General features: G+C 35.5%; 3 protein-coding genes across 5 annotated transcripts; 1 reads left to right on the top strand and 2 right to left on the bottom strand.

Moving 5' to 3' along the window:
• Nucleotides 1–582: 582 nt before the first annotated feature.
• Nucleotides 583–10,698, bottom strand: LOC123914378 (nuclear pore complex protein NUP155). The gene is made up of 13 exons (XM_045965504.1): nt 10,244–10,698; nt 9,777–9,946; nt 9,069–9,195; nt 7,165–7,427; nt 5,309–6,959; nt 5,004–5,216; nt 4,625–4,872; nt 4,093–4,504; nt 3,705–3,895; nt 2,555–2,912; nt 1,836–2,054; nt 1,348–1,673; nt 583–996 (listed from the first exon to the last, which is right to left on the bottom strand). The coding sequence occupies exons 1-13, from the start codon at nt 10,400–10,402 to the stop codon at nt 879–881; spliced, it is 4,455 nt and encodes a 1,484-aa protein (XP_045821460.1). The 5' UTR covers nt 10,403–10,698; the 3' UTR covers nt 583–878.
• A 2,316-nt stretch (nt 10,699–13,014) lies between these two features.
• Nucleotides 13,015–17,178, top strand: LOC123914377 (E3 ubiquitin protein ligase RIE1). The gene is made up of 5 exons (XM_045965503.1): nt 13,015–13,695; nt 14,364–14,483; nt 16,047–16,179; nt 16,279–16,431; nt 16,693–17,178. The coding sequence occupies exons 1-5, from the start codon at nt 13,244–13,246 to the stop codon at nt 16,852–16,854; spliced, it is 1,020 nt and encodes a 339-aa protein (XP_045821459.1). The 5' UTR covers nt 13,015–13,243; the 3' UTR covers nt 16,855–17,178.
• A 3,682-nt stretch (nt 17,179–20,860) lies between these two features.
• On the bottom strand, nt 20,861–24,081 carry LOC123914376 (probable DNA double-strand break repair Rad50 ATPase). 3 transcript variants are annotated; one of them, XM_045965502.1, is made up of 2 exons: nt 23,918–24,081; nt 20,861–21,875 (listed from the first exon to the last, which is right to left on the bottom strand). In XM_045965502.1, the coding sequence occupies exon 2, from the start codon at nt 21,770–21,772 to the stop codon at nt 21,011–21,013; it is 762 nt and encodes a 253-aa protein (XP_045821458.1). In that variant the 5' UTR covers nt 21,773–21,875; nt 23,918–24,081; the 3' UTR covers nt 20,861–21,010. The 3 variants fall into 3 exon arrangements, with proteins under 3 accessions (XP_045821458.1, XP_045821457.1, XP_045821456.1); XM_045965501.1 differs by lacking the exon at nt 23,918–24,081 and adding an exon at nt 22,380–22,507; XM_045965500.1 differs by lacking the exon at nt 23,918–24,081 and adding an exon at nt 22,380–22,498 and having other exon boundaries at nt 20,861–21,900.
• Nucleotides 24,082–24,987: the final 906 nt, after the last annotated feature.

Below are 24,987 nucleotides of genomic sequence, written 5' to 3'. Positions count from 1 at the left end.
TCATATGCCCTTATATTTTCTCATAAAATAAAGAACTTAAATCTCCGAAGGACTTTTCTCAGTGTTAAGTCTCAAACCAAGTACCTATTGATTGCAGAATGATTTTTCAACCAAGTGTCTTCTTAGGAAACAGACATAAACAACCTAAAATCTATATATTTCAGGGCGTATTCTCATTACTCTTCATTAAATCACATCTAACTACACATAGTTTCACTAAAATAGAATTTAAATCATCAATTCCAAAATATAATTCAAGTAATCGTTATAAGAAAGATTATTATATGAATAAATTCCAAAAAATTACATCGATCAGGGTCAAGTCAACTGTTAGTATTTGCCTCAAGTAAAAGGAGTTCATGAACACAGTCTAAGTCAACTTATTTTGAAATAGTATAATTTACTTTAATTATTATATTTATTTATTTTTTGCCACAAATACTTGTTGGAAAATGAAGTTGCCCATACAGATCATTATCGTTAGAACTATCACAAAAATTAACAATAGGAACTCCATTTTGTTGTTGTACGCTGAAAGACGGAAACTATTAAAAGTTGAAACATTTTTTCAAAATTGAAGAATAAAGAGTAAAGAGACATATACATATTTAACTATTTGATTTGATACAATGCTTTGGACTGTGAAATAAATTCTCACACCAGTAGAAATGAGGCTTACTGAAATGGCTGGAAAATATATACCCCAAGATATGATATGATCTTAATTGATTACACAAAGACTGATTTTGAAAGAAGGGGGTAAAAAGGAAAGCAAAAGATGATCACCTCCAATATAGAACATTAGAAACTTATTTAAAAATTATTATTATTTGATTTGACAAGAACAATTGATACAACATATTACATTGCAACAAAGATCAAAATCGATTGAATGAATGAGGACTTATGAGCGACTCTTCAAGCTCTTTAAAGCCTCGGTAAACCGCTTCTGTTTGGCTCTGTGGAAGTGCTAACCTCCGTACTTCAGTCATGTACCTGTAAATAAATGTCAATCAGGACAAAACTTCGGCACACTTGAGACCTAAACAAAGGAATACCAAAACACTTGTTTTGGGTGTTATTTGTAATTGTACATACTTTGAAAATATAAAACAAAGCGAGAGTTTTGTGATAAAAAAAAATGAGATTAAAAAAAAAATAAAAAAAATTCAGAGTAAGCAGGACTTGCACAGTTAAAAACTCCGCTAATTCCCAATATAATGTTAGCATTGAGAACAAGGAATCGGCCGACAAAACTAATATTTTTTGTTGGTAAAAATGATGCATATAAAAATGTCAAAAGCGCAACATTAATAATGTGAATCTATGAAATTTAAAGAAGTTAACCTGTTTGCCACACTTGTGATCTTGTCCCGAATTCCTTGGCTAGCAACTGTACGTTCCAATGAGAATCCTCCGCCTAGTAGTAGGGAAGACCCAGGGGCACCTGTTCCCATCCTGTGTGAATATATGGACATAGCCCACTCACGAAGTACCACTAGAACTGATCTCAGCATCCGCAATCTAAGATTTGGGGATGGCAAAATTGCTCCATTTGATAACAATTGATCATATGCGTTCAATACAGGTTCTGCTGCACCCTTACAAGCAGAAACAAGGGCTCTCGCAACATCTTCATCTCCAACAGATTCAACCCCGGAATTTAACCTCTCCTACAAAAAACATGAATTCATATCTAAGTTAAGAGAATTATAATTCTCTCGAACCCGGCCTGCCAAAAACTGAAAGGTATTCTAGAGAGCACAGGGGAGATATAAGAACTATAAAGAAGCATTTACAGACTATAAATTGTCAACAAGATGGAGAAAACACACCAGTCCAGCCTTCTCCAGGTGAAGACAAATAATGTCAAGCTGTAAAACAGTTCCATCACCCGGATAGAGACGGGGCCCAACTCTCTTTAGCACTGAGCAAGCTTCAGCAATGCCGCCTCTTGAAATAGCTTGATCTAAAAGTCTAGCCCATGTCTCTCTGACAATGCTACGGTCACTATCAGCAGAATAATTGGCAAAGTACAGCATCTCCAGGCATGTCTGAAAGAAAAATACGAAATGAAAAACTGTTGACACGAGATTGGATAAGTTTCAGAATTTCACTTTGTAATGACAATGTTATCAACAAGAATAATACATAACCAAGAACAACCAAGCAGAACAGTGGCAGATAGAAGTCTACAAACACAATCCAGAATGCTTCATTTGGTTTGAAAAGAAAGAAAAGGTAAATCATGTCACACAAAAAAAAGTAAATGATTTGACAGGAGAGAAACAAAAGGATAGAGCTGCTAATTTATTATGAGTACGATGACCGCAAATTCCTATTTTTCTCTCTTAAAAAATTAACCAAACAGTTCATCCTTTCCCTCAAATAAACAACACATGGAAGTAAATAGCTCAGAATAATTCTAGATGCCAAAACTCAAAAGACTTTAAAGGACACCTAACTGTTCATTACCAAACTATGTCAACAGCCAGAAGAGAAATATCTGAAGCTGCACAAATTTACACACACAGCCAGAAAGAGAAAGAAGTACCTCCCAGAGCTTAAAGGGAACAGCATATTCATTATATAATTGCGTTATGCTCTTCAAATCTGATGATAGCTCGTTGGCTTTCTCTCGTGCTGCATTTGCAAAATTGGCATCAACAGTTGAACTGGTTTCAGGGACTAAACCATTTTCAACAGAATTGGATGTGCTGTGTAAAACCTCAGAACTGGAAGCCATAGCCTCTAGTTCCTCTTTGATTTTTATCTGAAACCGGAGAACAGCAAGCTTCCCTTCAAGCATATCTAGTAATCCAGTGTCACTGGAACTCTGAGTAGAACCAACCAACCCATCACTATTATTTGCATTCTTTGCTTGTAAAACTCCATTGCTTAGGTATTGACACCTAAATTTTACAAAACAAAACACTATAAGATGTCAATGCAAGCAAAACTATTTGGGCAATCTGAAATTCTAGAGAACCACGTAGAGGTCTTATGTGGAAAAGGGGAATCTATGAAATACATGTAAAATGCAGAATCTTGCACTAGAACAGGTACAGACTTATACAAATTAATGAATTTATGTCATCCAAAACACATAATAAGCAGTGCTTATTTGAAAACTAAAAGTACATGTGGATTCAGGAACGTTATATATGGTTAGATCAAGTGTCAGTTTTCATGAGTATTGATAAAACAACAGCACATAAATACGTCTAATATAAGTGGCAAAAAAACTCCAGATTCAACCCTGCTTGGCATAAGATTTCTTTGCTTGAAATAACAGACTTCAAGGTTTTCTTTTTCTTTAGGAAATGAAATGTATTTTAAGATATTCATCCATTTTTTATTATAAATAAGAACATGCTAGGTCTAACTCATCCGCTAAAGCTAACTCAAGGGGGGAGGATTGGAGAATGGCCATACCCATTATAAGGAGTATTTTGACCATATACCTTGGCCAATGTGGGATCTTAAACAGTTTTAAACATGATGTCATTCATATCTGACAAAAGGTTCAGCTTGACATCATAAACTGTGAATTCACATTCAAAAGATGAGATCCAACTATGGTGACAGTATTCACTAATGTGATCTATCTCTATGAGGTTTGCAGCAATTACGCAACAATCTATTTAGAAAAGCTTCCATAGAAATACAAAAGAAATGACAAGGAAATGGAGGAACTGATTGACCTCTGCTCAAGAGTAGGTATTCCATCAGTAGAAGGCCTTCCAGCTAATCTTAGCAATGCATGAGCAGCAAGCATATGTTGCCGCTTCAAGACATAATAACGTGCCAAAAGTTCATAGTACTTGACTTGATTAGGCGACATAGGTGCTCCCGATTGGCCCATTGGAGAAGTTGTTGCAGTCACAGCACGAACCTAGCAGATAGGGAGAACAAATGATCATGAAGATAATTAGCAAGATGCAATTTTCTAAGAAATGTAATGAAAAGTATGGATAGTCTGTAGTTTCTGCATGCAAAACTACTAATTCAAAATCACACTATTTGTACTTTTGACCAAGTGAACATTAGGCCATTAACAAATTATTAGAGAGAAAAGGATAAATAAGTAACCTCATGTATGGGTTTACGACCAGCACTTTGTAAAAATGACAACAGGTCAGGGCCTCCATACTCTAACAATTCATTCTCAAGACCTAAATCGATCATAGCTTGGTAAAGATACTCATGGAAAATTCTGTCAGGTGATTGGACACCCAGCTGAACGATTTGGCTTATATACGTTTTCCGAGAGGCTGGATCAAGTGCAGATTGGGAAGCAGATCTAATGGGAGAGCCAAATTCCTTCCGCAAGGTGTCACCTTTAAGAGACCGCAAAGCACTGATAATTATCTCATAACACTGTTCACGCTGAGCAAGTGCTTGTTCTCTGACTGTTGCATCAATTTCATCATTATAAGCATCACCTGCAGGGTCGATAGCCTGTGCCTTCTGAAGAGGTAAGCACACTACAGCTTCATAAAACCTGCAATCAGAAAGTGTATTTGACGTTCAGATTGAAGGCATGCTAATCATAGGCTATGAAAACAAATGATACGATACGTAACATGGAAATGGGAAAAGGCTAGGAAAGAAATATGTATACCTTAAATCCTCAAAACGTTTGCAAACAGTACGTAAGTCTGCAGACTCTGGAACTTTGCTTAAGGAATTCAATGCCTCCCGTGCAAGAGTCTCCTTTTCCTCATCATCAATAGTTACAGCAGCTCTCTCCAGGGCTTCCACGGCTAAGAAGAATTTGTAATCAGACTCCTTATAGTAGCTCGGACAACCCTCTCTTAATCTCTTACTAATGTCATCTACAGTTCCCCTGCCATCTGTACCAGTGTAATACTGGAGCAATGCAATATGGAAAGAAAACTTATTACCATATAAGTTTTGAAAGTTAATTCAAGAAAAAATTTCCATGGATATGAAAACTTGTGTAGATAAAATTTTTCACGGATTGGCTAAACAGTGTTTACCTCCATCAGAGCAGATATAAGCCTTGTAGCAAGACGGTCGCCCTCATCAGAACAAACTAATTGTTGAAATGTTAACTGAACTAAGGCCTGTTGAAGGTTAGCATCAAATCCCTGAATCAAACGAGTGACATGATGCTGTGAGAGAAGTTGAAGCAAAAATAGAGCTTCGCCAGATCTAAGGAGCAACTGTCTAATGCACTCCATTGCCCTCACCTGTGGCACAGCAAACAGGGGTAAGAAACTGAACTAAATTTTTTTTAAAAAAAAAAAAACAGCACTATGAACATTTAGCAATATAGGCCCACCTCCATGGCAGCTAATTCTGCAGGACTATACGGCAATCTTTGCCTTTTATTTGCAGTTCCACCACCATTGGACTCCATATTTCTCGAATATGCACCAAACAAGTTTCTTACCATACTTCGGTCACCGGCTCCCAATGCAGAACCACTACCATATAGAATGGAACCACTTACATCTCCTAAACCTGCTACACAGCCATAAAGTCCCCTCCTCTGGTTCCTTCTAGATCTTAAGAATCTCTCTAAAGATCGGAGTTTGAGTTCAAGGACTTGCATAGCCCCAATGGATAGTCTGCATACAACTACCCCATTCTCAAATGAAGTGCCTGAATCACCTAAGCTTCCTTTTATAACCATTACAGGTAGCTCCCATAGAGGAAAGAGTAATCTAGATGAACACAAACAGAGACCTTCATGCGCACCTGAAAAAACAGGCTCAGCCTCCTGAACAACCTGGCCCATGCTAAATCCACCGGCAGCAGTTCTTGTGTTTGATAATGCATTACTGCCTTCAAGTTGTGGCATGCCAACAAGTCTTGGATCCTCAAAAGCTTCAGCTGCTTTCTCAGCAATAACATTGCTGATAAAGTTTTCAGAATGTACTATCCTTGCAGCTAGCATTAAACACATGGCGGCTGCCTCACCGGCACCAAAACGATTGAAGAAATCTTCTAAAACTGATCTCGGAGAATTGGACTCTAATAGCCGCCTTAAAATGTCTAGTGGCCTGTTAAAAACAATTTCCATCATGCCCATGGTGCTGAAGATGACAATCCTCCTCCTTGGCAATATATGTTGGGTTGAGAGATCTCCCCTTGCCCACAGTTTGCCAGACGCCCTTTCACATGATTCCATTGAACTCTCATAACCACCAAACTCAATTTCTGAATAAAGAGACTGCACCGTAGCCGAAGTATCTGGTAAAGGTAAAACATCGGCGACAGAAAGCATGCGTCCTTCAACTGGTAAAGAAGATACTGATTCCCGTAATGCCCGGGAACTCCTTGTACCTGTCCCTAGATTACCCGATGGTGATGACTGTGTGCTCGAATCCCTGTTTAAAACAAGGAGTGAAGGAATAGTTGGAGGTGATGCATCAGAAAGGATAAGAGTTCCAGCAGAATAATAGGCTGCCTCGACTTTCAGTGAGAGATCCTCATTTTGAGGTCTACCAGCAAGAGCCATGGTTCCAAAGGTGAGACCGCCACTAACACCCCAAGGAGGAGCGGGCCTTGTTGTCACAACTTTTAAACAGCTAGGCTTATGATGGTTGGTGTTGAATCCGTTCAGGCTTCCACTAGAAGGAGAGGTGGATAGGTACATCCTTCTGCCATCTGATAAAACAGCAACAAGATGTAGCCATTTGGATTCAAGTGTAGATAAGGGTGAGATGCAAACAATAGATGGCTTCGGTGATCGACTTGATACTCTTGAACCACTTGATTGTCTACCTCCATGATGTCCATCTCTCTGATTGACAAGATTCCTTTCTTCAGCAACTTTCTTTAATGGCCCGTCACCAATTGGTCCAAGAACATAAACCTGAAGCTTCATCTCTTCAGTCCGTGCATATAATATCTGTCTCTCGTTATCAAAAACCATTTCAACAACAGGGTCAACAGTTCCAAAATTGAATACATTTGGTATGACCCATCTGCAAATAACAGCTAAGACGAATTACTAAAGGACTTAGCAAAGGAACATTTATCTGAAAAATGAGGTGACTATATCTATATGCGTGTGTGTGTGTGTAGATATCATTTACAGAATAAACATAACAATTTTAAGATTATAAAAGTCAAAATGAGTAGTGCAGTAAGTAGTAGTATACCATAATAGATTAAAAAAGCACGAAGTACCTTGAAATTACACTTCCTAGACCAGCAGTGACACATACTTTTCTGCAACGCTTTTGCCATCCTGAGCCAGTTGAATAAATAAGCTCATATATGTGGCCATCACGACCAGCAAGGAAAATGCGGCCCTTATCGGTACATGCTACACATGTCATCGTAACCCCATCAGAAGGTATTGTATAATCTGGCAATGGCTGTAGTGAAACTTCTGCAAATGGATCTGAGCCATCTGCTCCTCCAGAGCAGCACACTCCAACTAAAATTAACTGATAAAAAGAATGGGGTAAGAAACAATACTGCCCCAACATGGAGGTCTGAAAAGAACATACTGCACTATTCATATAAATCTTGTTGCTCAACTATTTAATTGATGGATACAAGGATCTTATAACATGTTATCACGGAAACCTTAATAGCATGTAGTGAACAACTAAAGAAATCACCACACTAAAGTATTTAAAATCTTGGAAAGAATTATTTTTTAAACTACACAAGAATACCGATATGCTGTATGCTGTTAGAATACCAATCTTAGTATTAATATGTGTAAACAAGACCTAAAGACCTGGTTAATTTGATAATATTAGTTTATGTACTCCATTTATATTCTAGAGAAATTATCATAATCCTATAATTATTTCCTTCTATTTATCCTGCTTTGGTAATAAATTTATTCATTTGGTTAATCCTGAAAAGAAAATAGTAACCTTAACTAGCATGAGCTAAAGGAACCAGATATCAGTATCTTGTACAGATGACCCCATAATGGAGCCATAATATATAACCTTCTAACACAATACCATGGACTGGAACAAAAATGAGGGCAAGAATAAGTCAGAGAGAAAACAAACCAATCTACTTATAATCTTTATCAATGTTATTGGAAAACTTTAGGGAAAGTAGCTATCTTTGCTTAATTCCAAGTCCAACCAAGGTACTATTCAACTACAGAAAGAGAACCACGTAAAAACGAGGTTGATAGATTATCTATTAATCAATTGACGTCATAAAATCCTATCATGTATTTACCTTCAAAACTCACTTACTGCTTAGGTCTATAAATTTCATTAGTCTCTCTCTACCTCTAATTATTGGACTATTCAACATCTGTATACTCTTATGGTGTTTCTACATATCTTCTTCATACATGTCCAAGCCACCTGAGACGAGATTCTACATTTCCACTATCTTCATTATAAGAAATACACCAAATTTTCCACTGACAGTTACATTTCTAATTTTATTTTGTCTTGTGTAACCACTACCCACTTATCTATTGTAACGTTTTCTGCAACACAAGTTTACTTTCTTGTGACTTTATAACAACCATCATTTAATTTCATAAAATACTGCAGATAGCATTCAATTATTAGATTCAAGAAGCATGAAGATATAGCACTTCAACAAATGAAAGGAACAATACTCAATTCAGAAAAATTATTTGTTAGCAGAAGTGGCAAATTATTAGGCTTTTATATTGAGGCTAACTCATCCTTACAAAATCGGCTTGTAAGGGATACCACTCTTCATAAATTATTTTCAGACCTTAACTATTTTCAATGCGAGACTTAGGTTTTTCGCCCAACCAACACTATTGGGCTTGATGCATGGATAATATGGTGGATGGCCTTAATCAATATGATATGATGCCGCATTAGATTTTTATAATGAGATTAACCCGTCCATACAAAATGGGCTTGTAAGGTAAAGGGTGCCACTTTTTATAACTTTTTTCGGGTCTTATCTTTTTTCCAATGTGAGACTTTAGTTCCCAATACAAACTAACACAAATGATGGTGCTCGGGTACAAAATAAGCAATTTACCTCGTAATACATAACAACTTCAGAAGCATAATATTTTATTACAAAAGTCCTTGGAAGAGGATTAAAAAATAAATGGCCAATACCTCAACAGGGGTTGCTAAGACTAAAAGATATTGGATAGCTTCAACGAAAACACCAGGCTTTGATTTTGCAAGACCAACAGCACAAATAGCTTGTTCCTCCCCACTATATTCGGGACACTGGCCATCCCTAAGGAAGCAGCAATGTTAGATCAGAAGTACTACACCACATTTAAAATATTGGTTCTGCTGAAATATAACGGCCAAAACAAATTTTATCCACCTAAAACATTCCTTCACCAAATTATATATATATTAATGATCAAACAGCCAAAATAATTATAAAACAGAAATAGAAGTTATACAATCAAAAAACAGAACTCAGAGAAATAGTATTTTCTTTTTAGGGTAAACCTTTTTGCTAAATTAAATGCTTAGTCAAATTTCCGCAACAAAAATCATACAACAATTACTCAAACTGTTAAAGAGGACCAGCAAAGAAACACCCAAATAAGAATTTCTGTAACAGTATATGGGGTTCTATAGTCACAAATGAAGACCATTGAAAACATAAAAGGAAACAAAGGGGATTATAATTAATAGGGTATAAATAAAGGGGGAGAATGAGTTCTCTAATAAACACAAGCTTCTTGAACTGCCAAACAAAAAGATATAGGAGGCAACTCATAATAAAAGAGTCTGTAAGGGAAATATCCAGCCTCAGCCCTTAAACTAACTAAACCAATTTAAACTCATTATCGCAGTACTTACCACTTATCAAAACGCCATAGAAACAAAGAATTATCCACGGACGCCCATGCTCTACGTATTTCAGGAAATATTCCACAAAAAGCAGTCCCTTCTCCGCCAGCTGCATTGTATCTTTCAATAAGAACAGGAGGCAACTCCCAAGTATTCGCTACCTCAACTAAAGGAGGCCACTGAAACAACACCAAAAATGCAATTAGTCGAAGAAACGATGGAAAACTTAACCACAACCTCACTAATTATTAATTATACTAAAACCACACACCCTATAACCTAGAATTACAATATCAGTGTATTTATTTATCAAATTATCACTCTCCTAAGCTGACAATTAATAAATGAATTTAGATTTTGAATTCTTGAACATTAACTAATTCAATATTTATAAGCACAAAATTGAGAATGAAACTACAAAAACCGAATCTAAAGAACAATAGTAATTAGAAAAACGTGAGAGTGAAAATGAAAACCTCTCTAGGGTGAGTAGAATAAGGATGACTAGCATATCTAGAAGCTTCTAGAGATTCTTCAAGGTCGAGCTGAGAAGAAACTTCACGGCCAATACGATCACTGACGACAAGACCGGCATTGGTGACATCACGAATGACGATCTCGTCTTCCCAAGACATTCCTCCACCGATTGGTATGAAATTGAAAGCCTCTTCCGTTTGTGGAGAAACGGAGAGAAAGTGAAATTAGGGAAAGAGAGAGAAAGTGGAAGTGGCAGTGGAGTGAAGTGGAGAGAGAAAGAAGAAACGGCGATGTAGGGTTTTGAAAGTGGGGTTTCGTAAATTTCAGAGTGGCGGGCAAAATTTCCGGTCAACAAAATAACCAAATGAAATTTGGTCACGAAAAAATAAAAAGTTAAATAATAGTACTACTATGAAAAAAAATTGTTGGAAATCCCAATTCAAATTCACGTTTCAAATAATAGCGTGAGATTTCAGTCAAATATGAAATACTAACAGTTCTACCAAAAAAAAAAACGAAATAACAGTCAAAAAAAATTATAACTATTAGAATAAAAAAAATAACAGTCAATGTCTCAAAATAAAATAAATAACAGTCAAAATAAAATAAAAATTACTACAACTGTCAAAAAAATAAAAAATAATTAGAATATTCATTTATCAACTATAATTTTTTTCCATGTATTGGACTTAGTTACCGTGATTAGGTTGTCTATAATGTTTCTGAATTTATTTGTATAAAAATCCTTAGATTTAGTTTAATAGTGAAATTTTTTTATAGTATATTATAGGTCGTAGGTTCGATCATAAACTTCTTTATAAACAAAAAAAACAAATGTTTGTGAAGTGTGTACATAGAATTTGACTTGTGAGTGGTTGTTTATTTGGAACAAATTTGTGATTTTTCACGTTTTGGTTGAAAAATCAAAATAAATTGAGGTGTCGTCTTGTCGGAGTGCTACGAAACTTTCTATATTCCCTATGTGTATCGTGATAAATGTATACGCAAAAAAAAAGTTCAATTTCTAGGTCGATATTTACATGAGTGACAAATGTATACGCAAAAACTAGGTTCAATTTCTAGGTCGATATTTACATGATTTCTGTTTTTGTGCGATCTTGCACTCAAAAAAATTATATTTAATTTATCCTCAGTTATAGGATGCATTCTTATAATGTCATTAGCATGCCTGCAAAAAGTACTCAATAATAACTGTGTCCACTTTTTAAAACTTATTTTTGGAGGAAAAAATTATCCACTTTTTTAAAAAATTGAAAAAGGCATGTCAAACATATATAGGACGAGACACCCTGAGGACCGATGTTGGGTCACAAATCAGGTTAGGCAGGGGCGTATCCATGGGCATCCAAGGCATTACACCAATAACCATAATTTATGTGTTGGCTACGAGGCTATGAGGGGGGCCTAATTGAGTTTTATCAACACGTTGAACTAAGAATAACCACGCAAGAGAGGTTGTACACCAAATTTTCACCCTAAAATATTAAAATGTTAAATTTACGAGTTCTTCAACTCATATATTATTCAACCTCTACTCTCTTATTCAATGTAAGACTAATTTAGCTTAACACACTCCCTCATACGGGAGACTTTTTGCGTTTGTGATCCAACCACAAACTCTAACTTACACTTGAAATATCTCGGCATATCCACTCAAATGCAAGACTCTCTAACTGCTCACAATCAAGTCGAACTGGGTTCCAATACTACCATTGGCCAATGATAGAGATCTTAAATGAATTATATCAACACGTTGGATTAAGAGCAATCACACAACTTAGATTGTACACCAAATCTCCGTCCAAAATTTTAAGGATGTGTTTGATCTACTAAAAAAATAAGCTGGCCACACATGACAATTTATATTGTACCATGTTTGATTTTAAACATGTTACTAAGACTGGACAAACTGAAGGACAATAGACTAGAGTACTCGACAAAAAAGTGAAATTATTGTCTTTCAGTGAACCATATTTCAACATCGTGTGACATTTGTGAGTGATTTGACAAGATGCACGATTATGTCGCACCTACACATATTTTATTTAACAATGAAAATTTATCTTTTAACGGGTTACCTGCTACAAGATTTTTTTTTACAATGGAACAAATTGATCTACCGTCGCAACCGAGCGGATTGCTCAATGGTGTGATCGAGTAATGACCAACACAACACCCTACTCACTAATCAATAAATAACGAGAGGATATCTTCTCAAGTGTAAATTTTCTGGGGTTACCTCTAATCTATTAATTTTACTTTTATAATCTATTGTTCAAAACATTAAAAAAAAAAGTGAGATGATATTGATCTAAACTGCATAGTAGTGTAAAGCAGAGATCATTTCGTATAAATAATCAATTTTCAATATATGTAAATCAACTACTCCTATTTATTTTAAAATCAAATATATTATCCGCACATAACTATAAAGATTAATTTTTTCACTAGCTAGGAATCGAACCCAAAATCAAATGGTTACTTAAAACACTAAAGTATCTACCACTTATCACTTATGTCAGACACTTATTATATCTAATCTAATCTTATCTAGTACACAAACAAGTTAAGTTCTGTACCATGCAAATGCAATCTATTATGTTAGCATTTGATGAATAAATTCCATCATTACATTACCAGATTGTTTTACTTACACAGATGTTGTACTACTTTGTGAGGGCATATCCGTCAATATAGACACTGCACGTGTCCATGTTATGCACTGTTCCTCCATTGAATCATACGATTCCACATGAGAACTCATATCCGTGAGTGAGTAACAAACAAGAAGTAGGAATCGTTTTCATCTTTCTCTAATTAATTAATTATTATTATTACAGTAATTATTATTATTGTTGCTAGTGTTACTACTACTATTACTATTCTCACCCCTCGTTGAACTTTCTTTCAATTATGCTCTAATAACACCCATTTCTGCAACTTATCTATCTCCATTCTCTCTAGCCAGCCAGCCAGCCATGTCATCACCACCGAATTATGCCCACGCGCATACACCGCTCATTCGCCCCCGTCGCGTGGGCCGCACGCCAGTCCTCGCGCTCCTTCTCGGACGCCGAGGTCCTTCCGTACTTGTCCGTGAAACAGCGGCGCGTGAGCTCGAGGAACGACGCGCTGATTGGGGTTACTCGAAGCCTGTAGTATTGCTTGACATCGCCTGGAACACGGCTTTCGTGGTGGTTGCGGCGGTTATGTTAGGTTGCACCGTTGACGAGAATCCTAACACGCCGATTCGGTTGTGGATCTGTGGTTACGCGGTGCAGTGTCTGGTTCACGTGGCGTTGGTGTGGTTGGAGTACAGGAGGAGGAACGGGGTTGGAGGAGGAAGGGACGAAGAAGCTTTTGATGAAGATGTCAATGATAGTGAGGATGATGATGGTGATGTTGAATTTCGGAATTCTTCTCGCTCCGGGTGAGTTCAAATTTTGAATTCCATTGCTGTCAATTTTCTCGTCAATTTTAGTTTTTTGAGGGTATTTGAGGTTTGTTTGATTGCCGGAGAGTTTAGTGTTTGTATGTGCATTGCATTGGTGAGATATCAAATTGGTTTCATTGGTATTTGATTACAAAGGAAACCCATAGGAATTAGTTTTGTGATACTTCAATCCAGGAAGTGGAATTTACTTTGATTCTGTTATATGAAGCACGGAAACAGACACCGAACACAACACGACAAGTATAATAATATAAGAAAATGACATAATTCGGTTAATGACATTAAGTATCTGTCGTGTTACGTAGTTTAGTTATGGTTTTATGATATTGATTAGTGTTGTCAAATAGCGGCTATATTGGCATAGCGTAACAGAATTTGAACAAATTGCTATTGTTTTACTATGCGCGATTTAGTATGAAGTGTTGTAAAATTATGGCCATAGCAAAGTTTTAAATGCTTGTTGCTGTCTGAGCATGCCTTAGCTGCTAAAGCATGTTAAACTTCTACTTGTGTGTAATTACGTTTATTAGTTTGTTTTGGACTTTCGGAGCCGTTTGTTTTGGCGGGATCATATACTTTTTTGGACTATACTATACTAGGTAGTTAAGAATTTTAGATACTGATTTTGCTTACGTATGACTCAGATTTGCAAAACGATGTGCGTCGTTGAATACCATGCTTTCATTGGTTTGGTGGATGGTGGGCTTTTACTGGGTTGTCTATGGTGGTGATGTTCTAATGCAAGACGCTCCACAGTTGTACTGGTAAGCCTTCATTTATATTGAATTTGGAGAATAATGTTTGTATGTTGATTTTAAAGGAAAAATGAATATATAACCAGCCATCTAAAGTTTGACTGTTTGAGCATTTGGCTAATTGGCAAAATAAACTTTAAAATCTTCATATATAGCCCCCGGTCAATTTGTTCTTATGATTAATTACTGTTAATTCACTACAGCACTTGTGTCACGACAAAAATCTAGCCTTTGATTTTGCATTATATTTGCATTTTGTGCTATAGATAACCGCTCATCTCCATGCTTATTGTATTGCTGCTATTTCTTATGAAGTTAAACCCTTTTTAAGTAATCCATGATGCTAATTATTGTTGTTATTAGTTTGGTTCATGAATGCATAAAAAAATAAAAATAAAACGTCATCCACATTGATCCAAAAGCCCGTATCCGATTGCTATCGTTTATGAGAGATAATAAACACATTATTTGCCAAATATCTTACTAGTTGTTCTCCACGTGGGTGCTATATCATCACGGACTAACGTGATAGTCTTTAGTCAAATGAAAGTATACCAAGTAATCTTTTAAAGCTCTGAGGTTTTTCTTTGAAAATATCATTTAACAAAAGAATTATGTACACTTAAAGATGACAAATTCAAAGACATCATGCCTTAATTTAAGAAGATTCACTTGACTAAAAATATAAATCGTCAAATCAAATGACTACAAATCTGCTAACTATGCCATCCTTCCACACTTCTACAGACAGTTATCAAATTCCATAGTTCTATGACCTTTTTTAACATACCTCCACCTGGAACACCTCTTTCACTGCATTTCTATTCACTGTCACATTCCTTGCAGCTTTCTCTTATTCCTTGCCTTTCATACAATCAACCTTGCTATTTCCTAGTTTTTCCCTGGCATCGGCACCAAGAGTTTTTTTTGGTTGACTTTGGCTCGTAATAGCCCTTAAACGTGTAGGCTGGCTGACTCCGGACATGCAAAAAATGTTAAATCGGCATTCTTAAAATGTACGTCTTACAATTTCGAAATAGCAATAGTAATTAATACATAAATTATAAAGAGTTGAAGGATAACTACCAAGAAAGCTGTCACTAAATAAAAAGGGAAGAATCTGAAAGTTTCTGATTAAGTTGATGTAGTAACTACAATATTCAATTAACAGGCCAGACTTGCTAAAATATTCAGAATTAACTACAGCTAAAAAAAGAGCATGCCACATGATAAAAAGATACATATGTCTTTAAGACAGTGCAGCTATACACATACACTTAAACAAATAAAAAATGGGGAAGAAGGGGGAAAAATGGCTTTAGGGTTTTCAGAGGTCAAAGTGAACCATATCATGGATTACTTAGTACCATTAGGATCAGACACTGTCATTTTAGTTTGTGGTGATGTGGCACACAATTGGAGGACATGTGGTATCATATTTGGCACTTAACGAGCCAACACGTTGACAGATGTCAGCAGACTGATAGTTGTTTGATTGCACCATGAATTATGCGTTTTTTTAATATAAAAAAATGTTATCTTTATGCTTTTTTCTTCCTGAAATTTGTACAGGTTGGCCGTTGTCTTTCTGGCATTTGATGTATTCTTTGCCATCTTTTGTGTTGCTTTGGCATGCTTAATTGGCATTGCCCTCTGCTGTTGTTTACCCTGTATTATTGGCATTCTATATGCTGTTGCGGGACAGGTATGTGTTTTTTTAACTGTGATTGAAAAATTTCAAATATTTGGGGGCCTTCCAATTTTTTTATTCTCAGTTCTCACTGTCTATTTTGTGGGACTGTAGGAGGGTGCATCTGAATCAGATCTCAGTATGCTTCCAAAATACAGGTTTCAGGCAGTAAGCAATGAAGAAACACCTGATCCAAGAGGTGGATCAATGGTTCCCATTGAAAATAGCAGTGGTGCAAATGAACGAGTACTTTCACCTGAGGATGCGGTATGCTTTACCATACAAATAATTAATTTCTTTCAGTTTTATGATGTTAATCATTTAATGGTTCATCGATTTTATTTCCTATCTTGATCACTGGGTATGAATATTTATATTGTAACCCCATATGTACTTCTGTGCTTGAAATTCTGGTTGCACCAAAAGAAAATAGTAATAAATCTAATTTCTACATTAGGATATTAAAGATTTCAGAAAATAATACAAATTCATAAGTCATAACGTTTATGATCCTGATTTCTTTTTCAGGAATGCTGTATATGCATCTCTTCCTATGAGGATGGAGCAGAACTTCATGCTCTTCCTTGTAACCACCATTTCCACTCCACATGCATAGTGAAATGGTTAAAGATGAATGCAACTTGTCCTCTTTGCAAATACAATATTCTTAAGGGAAATGAACAGGTGTGACTGATAGTAAAGAAAATCCGTGATATAATATCAATCCAGTTTTAATCATGCGACAGAATCAGCGGTTCAAATGCCGATGTGTATATCTATGTAGATAATATCAAACTAAGAAACAATAGACCTTCTCCCAATTTGCTCGATCTAGCTGTCAATGTTTTGCTTATGTAAGTAATGGTAAAGTTAAGAAGGAAAGCTTGTTATAGAGATATAGTGTTTATTTTGAATAAGTTATTGATTTCATGCTTCAGAGTTTGTTCACATGGGAGAAAATAATGGATATTTTAGCATTCCAACTTAATTCTTATCTTATTGCATTTATGGGTTCTTTATTGATTTTCTGTTGGAAACAAATAGAAATGCTTTATATTGGTTGGTGGCTACATAAGTGGATGCTTCCTTACCTATTCTTTGTTTGAGAGCTCCTATGTTATTGCTTCTCAATGTTTGATCTTTGGAAAGCTCAATTGTCTTTAGATTGGGCACAAAAAATGGTTTCCTGCCAACGTTTCCTCTAAGTGTGAAACTGACTGTTACAAATTTACACTGTCAATTGTGTGCAGTGTTATCAATCCATTTAAGACACTCTTTTATTGGTTAAAATCCATACGAATTCTACCAAATTACTATGTAGGTTCCATGTAAATTTGGTGGAGTTAAAGAGTGTTGACAAATGTGTGTTAGAGAGTGTGTTTCTAGCATTATTCATACTTTTATTTAGGTTATTGGATTGATTCAAAATTTTCTACTGAATGAGAATAGAGGGGTTCAAGGTCACATATCTCTCAGGTTTGACTTGGAGGTGTGTTTAGGAGCAGAAAAATACTAGTAATATATTAGTAATTTTTATTTTAAAAAAAAAAATATAAAAGGATAACCAATGTCATATCAATATTTTTATCATATTTGCAAATACGTTGCATTCCTTTGTTTAAATCAAATAGGCTTCAAAGGTTATAAGCCAAATGAGGAATGCTATAGACATTTTTATCATACTCTCTTTTTAACACTCTCTTGATCTATGGTGCCAAGTCACCCTCTTTTTCAATTGTTTACATACTAACCCACTCAATAGGTTAACCGGTAAAGTTTCAACATTTTTTTGTTGTTTTATTCTTGACTTTTTAGCACTTTATTAATTATTAATGTCATAAAAAATACCACTCAATAAGTGCTACCTCACTGCAGTGAAAACAAACACAGACCACCCACGGAAGTCTTGACTCTTGAGCATCCTTTCGGCTGCATTGCCGTGGTGGTCCTCAATCTTAATGGCCTCTGCCACAGGTTAGATTCATCATGTGTTGCACAATGGCGAAGCCAGATTGACTTTTAGGTCTGGTACAGTTAATTAAATTTAAACACTGCTTTGCCCGAAGAAAAGTAAGCATAAAAGGAAGAATAACAATGATGTTTGTAGGATGGCTGAGGCTTCGTAACATGCTTCTTGTTTTGTTCTTTTGGACAAGAACCAAAGTAACCCATTTTTAAAATAAAATACTAGTATATTTTTATCAATCCTTTGATTAAGATTGAACAACCACTAATGCCAATAAATGCAGAATCCCTGAAACAAAAAAAACTACCGCAACAAAATTCCTCATGAAACTTTTTTTTGTTGCAGAAAATGAGCAAACATCTAGTAGTGAGCTAGCTGCTCATGATTGAAAAGAGAGGAATGAGAAAATTCAAACAAATGTGACGAGTGGCATGACTACGCATGTGATGCCTATGGTGGCAAGGAAGAACTAGCAACTCTAGCGACAAGCGGCATGAATTGTTGTTGAAGCTTGAACCACTCTGCTTCAATATTATCTCGTGTTTTATTCGCTAATTCTTGCTCAGCTTTCAGCCTTGGAACATTGATCATCAAATCATCTCTTTTGGCTTTCAATTCTCTTCCTTTCTGATACAATTCTGTCTTACTCATACCAACCTCGTCTCTCTTTTTTGTAAATTTTGCAATTTCAACATTTACGATTTCAATTTCCTCTTCAAGCTTTCTCTTCTTTTCCTGCAAGGAAACCAATTTATTGGATAAACACATTTCCTCCTTGTCCATTCCATGGAACTCTTTAACATTAGCTTCAAGATCATTCATCGCTTCACTTGCATTTGATAGTTCTGTTTTTGCAGTTGTTGAAAGACCTGATGCTTTGTCATACTCCACACTCCATTGCTCAAAACATTGCAACAGTCTCTGTAATTCAGATTTTGTAGTCAAACAAAATCCTTCATTTTGTGGCAAGGTGAGGAGGTATTTGAGAGTATCTTTCAGCGCTATAGAACGTCCTGGATGGAACAAAAGAGAGAATTTTTTTGATAATAATTCTTGGAGAATATGTATTGCTTTATTGGTTTTTTCACTATGTGGTGAAGTTTTTATTGTCTCGGATGATTCAAGGAAAGCATAAAATGCTTTCATACTATTAGTTTCACTGCATGCTTCCTGGTTTGCCATCTTCAGTTTGTTGGAGGAATTGTGAAAGGTGGGGCATTAGAGAGTATATATGGAGAGGCTAAAGTTGTGGAAAATGCACACTTTAAAACTCACAATTATGATTAAGAAAATCTATTCAATGGCCTTACTTTGGAAACCAAAAAGGTACTACGGTTACATAGAAAAAATGGAGAGTTCCAATATCTTTTAGGAATTTGGAATTCATCTACCAAGTGAAAGCTACCATCTCATATTACTATCCCTCACTCATATTTTAAACAAAGCGAGGTGATGTGAATTATTTTAACTTCTGACATGCTCTAATTGGACATGGTGAGATTTTCTTCTTCTTGGGATTAAAAGGGTCTTAAAAGCCTATAAAGAATTACACGGAGATCAATCTAGGAGTAGAGACTCTCAAAACATCATCTTCAACTTGAGGCTTAACCTCTCTAGGGAGTAACGAAACAAAGTAATGCCATGAACTAAATTACATCCAAAATTTGCTAAACAATCCACCACTTTGTTTGCTTCTCTATATACATGCTTAAATTGCACCTCAATGCCTTGCTCAACCATACATTTGATCCGTTGCATCAATCTTCTACTTGTTATGCTGAAATCATTCGAGCTCGTGTGACATTACAGAACTGCACTTGAGTCCACCTGCACCTCAAGCCTACAAATGTTGTGAGCCTTAGCCATTTACAAGCCTTAGTCAACAAAAGTATTAGTTGTTCCCAACACTTCCATCTTTAATAACTCCGCCACATCCTGCTTGTTGATTATCATACTGCACAGCACCATCATATTTCAAAAACAAATGACCCTGCTGCATAAATGACCATCAAACTTGCACTACAATATGTGAGCCTTTTTATTTAAATTGTCTACTTAAGGAGAATAGAGGGGTTCAAGGTCACTAATCTCTCAGATTTGACCTAGAGGTGTGTTTAGAGCAGAAATATACCATCAAAATAACTAATACAGTAACTTGTATATTAAAAAAAATGAAAGGATAACAATGTCATATGTATATTTTATTAATGATTTATTATTTATTAAGTCCTCTTGGCAAATACGTTGCATTTCCTTTGTTTAAATCAAAAATAGGCTTCAAAGGTTATAAGCTAAATGAGGAATGCTATAGGGATTTTTATCATACACTCTCTTTTGAACACACTCTTGATGTATATCAGTGCTACCACCACTGCAGTAAAAACAAACACAGACCACCCACTGAAGACTTGATTGTTGAGCATAATTTCTGTTGCTTTGCTGTTGTGGTCGTCAATCTTAATGGCCTCCTCCACAGGTTAGATTCATCATGTGCTGCACAACGGCAAAGCCAGATTGACAACCACTTCAGGTCCGTTCCTAAAGACAGTTAATTAAATTTATACACGTTGGTTTGCTCGAAGAAAAGTACGCATAAAAGGAAGAATAACAATGATGTTGTAGGATGGCTGAGGCTTCGTAACATGCATCTTGTTTTGTTCTTTTGGACAAGAACCAAAGTAACTCATTTTTAAAATAAAATAAAATATGCATTTTTATGAAGACTTTGAATAAGATTGAACAATGACTAATGTCAAGAAATGCAAAATGCAGGATCCCTGAAGAAAAAAAAATTGTTGCAGAAAATGAGCAAACATCTAAGCATGACTAAGCATGTGAAGAGTGAATGAGAAAATTCAAACAATGTGAAAAGTGGCATGACTAAGCATGTGATGCCTGTGGTGGCAAGGAGGAACTAGCAACTCTAGCAACAAGCGGTATGAATTGTTTTTGAAGCTTGAACCACTCTGCTTCAATATTATCTCGTGTTTTATTCGCTAAAACTTGCTCAGCTTTCAACCTTGGAACATTGATCATCAAATCATCTCTTTTGGATTTCAATTCTTTTCCTGTCTGATACAATTCTGTCTTTCTCTTGCCAACCTTGTCTTTTTCTTTTGTAGATTTTGCAATCTCAATATTTATTATTTCGATTTGCTCTTCAAGCTTTCTCTTCCTTTCCTGCAAGCAAACCAATTTATTGGATAAACACATTTCCTCCTTGTCCATTTCATGGAACTCTTTAACATTAGATTCAAGATCATTCATCACTTCACTTGCATTTGATAGTTCTGTTTTTGCAGTTGTTGAAAGACCATCAGCATTGTGATACTCCACACTCCATTGCTCAAAACATTGTAACAGTTTCTGTAATTCAGATTTTGTAGTCATACAAAATCCTTCATTTTGTGGCAAGTTGAGGAGGTATTTGAGAGTATCTTTCAGCACTATAGAACGTCCTGGATGCAACAAAAGAGGGAATTTTTTTGATAATAATTCTTTGAGAATATTAATTGCTTTCTTGGTTTTTTCTGTAGGCACATAGAATCCATGTGATAGGGGAGTTGTCTTTGATGATTCAAGGGAAGCATAAAATGCTTTCATACTATCAGTTTCACTACATGTGTTCTGATTTGCTGCCATTTTCAGTTTCTAGGAGGAATTGTGAAAGACCAGACACCAGAGAGGTTAAAGTTGTTGAAAATGTATACTTAAATCATGCGATGACCAAATTTACTTGTGGAACCTGAACAACCAAATTTACTCACCAACTGTAATAACAATAAAAGGAGTATAAACTATAAATAATGACATGTCAATTTTAACCTGGAAAACATATAAAATCACATAACAATTTCACTATGGGTCATGTTAACACGTGCCCTTAGACATATGATAAGATAACTAAATATAGAAATTTAGCATTTAATGTTATAAGATATTTAATGTTTAAGAAGTTGAATACACAATTTTCAAGAGAATATTTCCATATTTATCTCTTAACATTTGCCGTTAGGGCACAAGTTAACATTTTTCTTTTACTATTATCAAATAATAATGACTACCATCAATGTTTTCCTAATTTTTCTAGGAACCGACAAAACAACAATGATCACCACATATGGCGAAACTAACAATGAGAAATCTAACAACCTCACAAACTAGTGGGTATCCAAACAGATACAAAGAGAAGACAAAACTACTCAAAATAATTATCTAAGTAACTAACAAAGTGACAAAAACAACATACTCAACCGAAACGGTTTGCCGAACACACTTTTGTCACCGGAACCCAAAATCTTCTTCCTCTTTGCGATGCTCTCTGGTCTGCTCACAGTGTTACTCTTGAGGAGCCCTTTTATTTATCGCACCGTTAACTAATTGCCTCAGTTTAACAAACCCACACGCACCTCACGTACACACTTGTCACGTGGGAACATGGGCTAAAGCCCAACACAAAGACAAATATTTTTTTTCCCTTTTATTTATTGAATCCATCTTTTCGCACCTCCTGGGTTTCCTCAATCACCTCCCTAAAATGACCAAATTAACCTTCTCTCTTTCTAGGAGTATGATGCAAGCACTTTTTTGCACTCTAAGTAGCGAGTGACAATATTTTTAACTCAAAAACCTAACGTATGCGCCCCTAGAATGAAAAAAAATATGATAAAAGGAGTTCACATCCTAGAAGGCGAACTCAATTTGCAATTTGCTACGAACTCCCCCCCCCCCCCCCCCCCCCCCCCAATTTTTGCTATTTACACACTTGCTTTATAAGTAGCGAGGGAGAAATTTAGGAATATCAGTGGGTGCTCATGTATGCCAGGGGTGCAAAAAGTTAAACTCTTATTTATTTCATGTTGAGGGGTGATCCACCCAACTTTAGGCTTTAAGGTCTGTTTGGTGTGCATAATAAGATGGATATATGATATGATAAGAAGCTGGATAATGATAAGATGAAATAGTTCTATTTTTGCAGTAGTTGAAAGACCATCAGCATTGTGATACTCCACACTCTATTGCTCAAAACATTGTAACAGTTTCTATAATTCAGATTTTGTAGTCATACAAAATCCTTCATTTTGTGGCAAGTTGAGGAGGTAGCACTATAGAACGTCCTGGATGCAACAAAAGAGAGAAATTTTTTTATAATAATTCTTTGAGAATATGAATTGCTTTTTTGGTTTTTTCTATAGGCACATATAATCCATGTGATAGGGTAGTTGTCTTTGATGATTCAAGGGAAGCATAAAATGCTTTCATGCTATTAGTTTCACTACATGTGTTCTGATTTGCTGCCATTTTCAGTTTCTAGGAGGAATTGTGAAAGACCGGACACTAGAGAGGTTAAAGTTGTTGAAAATGCATACTTAAATGATGGGATCAGAACGAAATATACTGAAGGGTTTAAATTGTCTCTTTCTTGTGGAACCTGAACAACCAAATTTACTACCACGGTCAATGCCAACTATATAATAACAATAAAATGAGTAAAACCGTAAATAAGGACATGTGAATTTTAACCTAAAAAACCCTCAATATGAGAGAAAAAATCACCGATCGTCCAGACCAAAGAAACAACTTCACTATTATCAAATAATAATGAGTATAATCAACGTCTTCCTAATTTCTCTAGGAACCGACAAAACATAAACAATCGCCGCCTATGATGAAATTAACAACAAAAGAGCTAACAACCTCAAACTCTATATTTCAAACGGACACAAGGAGAAGACAAAATTAAGGAAAATTATCTAAGTAACTAACAAGGTGACATAAACAACATACTCAAATTTAAGCCAAAACGGAGAACGTTTGTCGAACACACTTTCGTCACCGGAACCCAATATCTTCTTCCTCGTTGCAATGCTCTTTGTTTTGCTCACAGTGCTACTGTTGCGGAACAATTTTTTTTCAACGCACACTGTTCACGACTTCACGTAATTGTCTCACTTTGCAACTGCTAACTAGGAATTTCAGTTCCCTTAAATAACTACTAACGTGAGCACATGAGCTAAAGCCCAACACAAAGACAAACCCTTTTTTTTAATTTTATTTTGTGTGTGGTTCTTACTTAAGAGGATCCATCCAACTTTCATAAACCTAACATTAATAGAGATATGATATGATAAATTATCAAATAAATATAATTCTAAAAATAATATTCATTGATACTACAAAAATCAAGATTATATCAATCGTCATATATATTAAAGTAGGACTAAAATGTCTACAAGTCTTAGTTCAACTGATAAAAAATTGTTGAAATTATTAGGCCGGATGTTATGGTCAAGGTTCAACTTTGTTACTTAGGTGTGTGAGTGTATAATGTCTTTGTCATTTTGTAAGGTGCGTGCTAAATTTAATAAGGTGGCAAGAGTAAATTTAAGAAATATTTTTCACTTTTCAATATCACTTTAATTATGAATAGAATTGTTTACTACTTAAGTAAAAACATTTTTTACCAGTTCATTTTGTAAGGATTTTACAGATAAAATATTGAAAATTTTATGGTAGGAGAATTTTTTTTTTTTTCCTTTCAAAAATCACATTTTTACCAGTTCTCTACTTAAGTATAAACAACCGACGTTATAAAAATGAGAAAATTTCATGTTATGGGGGTGTTTTTTTTCACAAATTTCACATTTTTATAATGTTCGGCACTTAAGTAGCGGACGTTATAAAAATGAGAAATTTTGAAAAAAAACACCCTACATCATAACGTTAAATAGTGGAAGGATAAAATTGGAAACTCGTAGGGCGTCCGAGAAACTGATAGGGTAAGAAAAGTAAATCTCAAACAAGGATTCACAAAAACAAAATTTTGAGCCCAAACCATTTTGACATATATCCGGTCC

The sequence above is a fragment of the Trifolium pratense genome, linkage group LG3, assembly GCF_020283565.1.
Source record: "Trifolium pratense cultivar HEN17-A07 linkage group LG3, ARS_RC_1.1, whole genome shotgun sequence".
Lineage (NCBI taxonomy): Eukaryota > Viridiplantae > Streptophyta > Magnoliopsida > Fabales > Fabaceae > Trifolium > Trifolium pratense.
The sequence above is the reverse complement of the archived record's forward strand: the minus strand, read 5'-3'. Positions and strand labels throughout refer to the sequence as shown.